The sequence below is a fragment of the Dipodomys ordii genome, unplaced genomic scaffold (genome assembly GCF_000151885.1).
Source record: "Dipodomys ordii isolate 6190 unplaced genomic scaffold, Dord_2.0 Scaffold14, whole genome shotgun sequence".
Lineage (NCBI taxonomy): Eukaryota > Metazoa > Chordata > Mammalia > Rodentia > Heteromyidae > Dipodomys > Dipodomys ordii.
This window is the reverse complement of record NW_012267230.1, coordinates 5,866,341-5,869,286: the sequence shown is the minus strand read 5'-3', so window position 1 is coordinate 5,869,286 and position 2,946 is coordinate 5,866,341. Positions and strand designations below refer to the sequence as shown.

Sequence of the window (2,946 nt, the reverse complement as noted above, 5' to 3'; positions counted from 1 at the left end):
AAAGGTAAGAGTTTCAAAGTATTTGTCTGCCAAGGTTGGCTTCAAACCCAGGATCCTTAGATCAGCTTGCTAAGTAGTTAACATTATAGGCAGGAGTCAATGGAGCCAGAGCCCAGCTTGAACTTCAGTCTTTGACACCTGTACAAGAATGTCCTGCCAGAGGGTCTTGGAAATCATAGAAGTCAATGTGGGGACTCAGTCCTATTTCACTCCCTCCTCATCCTCCCCAACCTGTACCTGCACTGGGCAAGGATTCAATGAATGAATACCTGTCATCTGCATAAACAAGTAAGTACATGGCCTTGAGTTCCAACCCCAGTACTGCCCAAAAACATCAACAACAAAAAAACAAACATAAGCAGTCTCCCAATAATATTATGATAATGATGGTGGTTTTGTAAATGAGAAAATCGGTCTAAAGTCAGTGACTTGCCTAGATAATCCATCTAGGATGTGGAAGATCTGGTATTTGAGCAAAGCTGGTTGTATTACTCTATTATCTATTATAATTGATATATATTATACAGCATAATCACATGACATATGTATTATGTCATATATGTGATATAAAGCATAAATAAATATATTATTTTATTTGGTTCTTTATTTTGGTGCCAGTCCTGGGCTTGAACTCAGGGCTTAAGCTTTTTTGCTTAAAGATAGCACTCTACCACTTGAGCCACAGCTCCACTTAGGGCTTTGTGGTGGTTAATTGGAAATAAGAGTCACATGGAGTTTCCTACCCATGCTGGCTTCAAACTGAGATCCCCAACTCCCAGTCTCCTGACTAGCAAGGGTTACAGGCATGAGCCATTTTCATGCAGCAGTTATTTTAAAATGTTACTGTTTCTACCCCAACTCATAAGTTTGAAGGCTTAAACTGTCTGATTCAAGACTACCTCCCTCCACTACTCCATAGTAATTTGGACACCAAAGTATCCTCAGCTTAATCATAGATATTGGCAGATGCATTGCCTCCATAAAATCCCTTTGTGGAATAGAGTTTTTTCCCCAGTTTGAAACTCCTTCTTAGCCTCTCTGAATGTCCCAGGTAGAAGAGTTCACAGTTCACCTTGTTCAACTACCTCCTTTTCTTTTTTTGTCAGTTGTGGGGCTTGAACTCTGGGGCTGGGCACTGTCCTTGAGCTCTTCAGCTCAAGGCAAGAGCTCTACCACTTGAGCCACAGTACCACTTCTGTTGGTTTTTTTTTTTTCTGTTAGTTATTGGAGATAAAGACTCTTATGGACTTTTCCTGCCCAGGATGGCTTTGAACCCTGATTTTCAGATCTCAGCCTCCTGAGTAGGTAGGATTACAGGCGTGAGCCATTGGTACCTGGCTCAACTGCTTCCTTATATAGCCTATGAGGTGACAAGATCACAGTGAGCCTAGAATCTAGGACTCCTGACTCCCACACCAGGGTTCTCTTTGCTTTCTCTGGCTGCCTCTGATTTCCAGCACCTAGAAAGGAACCTCCAAGCACAGGCAGAATATCATTTGGATCACTGACAGGGGTCCTCCTCCAATTTTCTGTGTGGCCAGGAACAAGTCACTGTCCCTCTCAGGAGCCTTAATTTCTAAGCTGGGAAAGAGGTTGAGAAAGCAGCTGATAGAGACCTCTGATCTGTACTTCCATATTCCCAGGCCTTTGGCACCTCCCACCCACATTTCCACTCACATATTCCTGGAGCAGCTGCTCAGCGTATTTGGTGAGGAGGCGGGCAAGGCTGTGTGTCTGCCGGATCTTGGCCTCCAAGTGGGGAAGCAGTGAGATTGAGGACTCAGCCTTGGGTTCTTCTGGTGGAAAAGGATGGAGGAATGAGGGCAGGGAGCCCACACTCTGCTCCTTGACCACCTCTCCCAGGCTGGCTCTTCCCCTTCTTAATCCAGAGACTGTGTTCTGGATTCTCTGGCATTCAAGCCAGGCAGAATCTGTCCCAATCTAACTGGGGGAAAATGAGGCACTAGACCTACCTGAAATGTGTTTCCTGTCACCAAATCACTTGTGAAATTCTATTAAAGCCAAATTCAAATACTGCCTCCTCAATGCAGTTTTTACCTCTGTGTATCTGCTTTTACCAGGGATACTTTAAAGATAAGGCCCATATGTCTGTACTTCTGTGACTGCTGGTGAGATTCAGCATCGCTGAAGCACACAACCTCAGATTGGAATGTTCCTTTAAAGCTCATTTTACAGACAGGAAAACTGTTGCCCCATTCCCTCTTTATGAGAGAAACTAGGCAGAAGCCAAAAGGTGGCTCCCCTGGCCGAAGACTACATTTCCCGAGATGCATAGCGCGGGCGCCCAGTACAAACTGGGGAATGTAGTCTTTGCCTCGCTTCCTCCCCCCCCCATCCCCCCGCCCCGGCCGGTGCCGCGTCTCCCACCGCCGATTCCGACCAGGACTCTTCTCCTCTAGTTGTCACTCACTAAGTCCTGTGGTTGAGACAACCTTCTCTAACTGGACACCTTCCAGCCCCGCTAGTTCTGATTCTTTCCCAGTGCTCTGACACCAACGTCCTGTCGGCCCTCCCTCCGGGAGTACCACCGGGGCTCTAACCCTGCGTCCGAGCCCCTGAACCTGCAGCCCCAGCCCCGGGCTTGCTCTAGACCGTCAAGCCTGCCCTTTTACCCAACTCACTCGCTCCCCATGAAACTGCAGCCCCGGGCTTCCCTTAAGCCTTCAAGCCTGCCCTGCTGCCCAACTCACCCGCTCGTTACCTGACACCGGAGCCTGCTCCCCCCCGCCACCCCTTCCCCGCCCAGGCCGCTCCTCTCCCGGGCCGGAGGGGAATGGTGGTGGAGACCTGAACCCCCCACCTTCCAACCCTTCTTACTCATTCTGCCCTGGGGGACCCAGGGTCGATCCCTTTGCCCCTTACCCAGACTTCCCTCCCTCTGGCTCATGCTGGCCCCTGGCTGATCCCGGCTCCCTCCACACCCCC

General features: G+C 48.9%; 1 protein-coding gene across 1 annotated transcript in view; it reads right to left on the bottom strand.

Annotated features, from left to right (window-relative positions):
- Window positions 1-2,946, bottom strand: part of Ctf1 (cardiotrophin 1) — a 6,036-nt gene extending 3,090 nt beyond the window's left edge. Inside the window, exons 1-2 of the mRNA XM_013011182.1 lie at window positions 2,884-2,946; window positions 1,678-1,796 (exon numbers count right to left, since the gene is read on the bottom strand). Coding sequence (XP_012866636.1) covers window positions 1,678-1,796; window positions 2,884-2,908 — 144 coding nt within the window. The 5' untranslated portion in view covers window positions 2,909-2,946. The remainder of the gene's footprint in view (window positions 1-1,677; window positions 1,797-2,883) is intronic.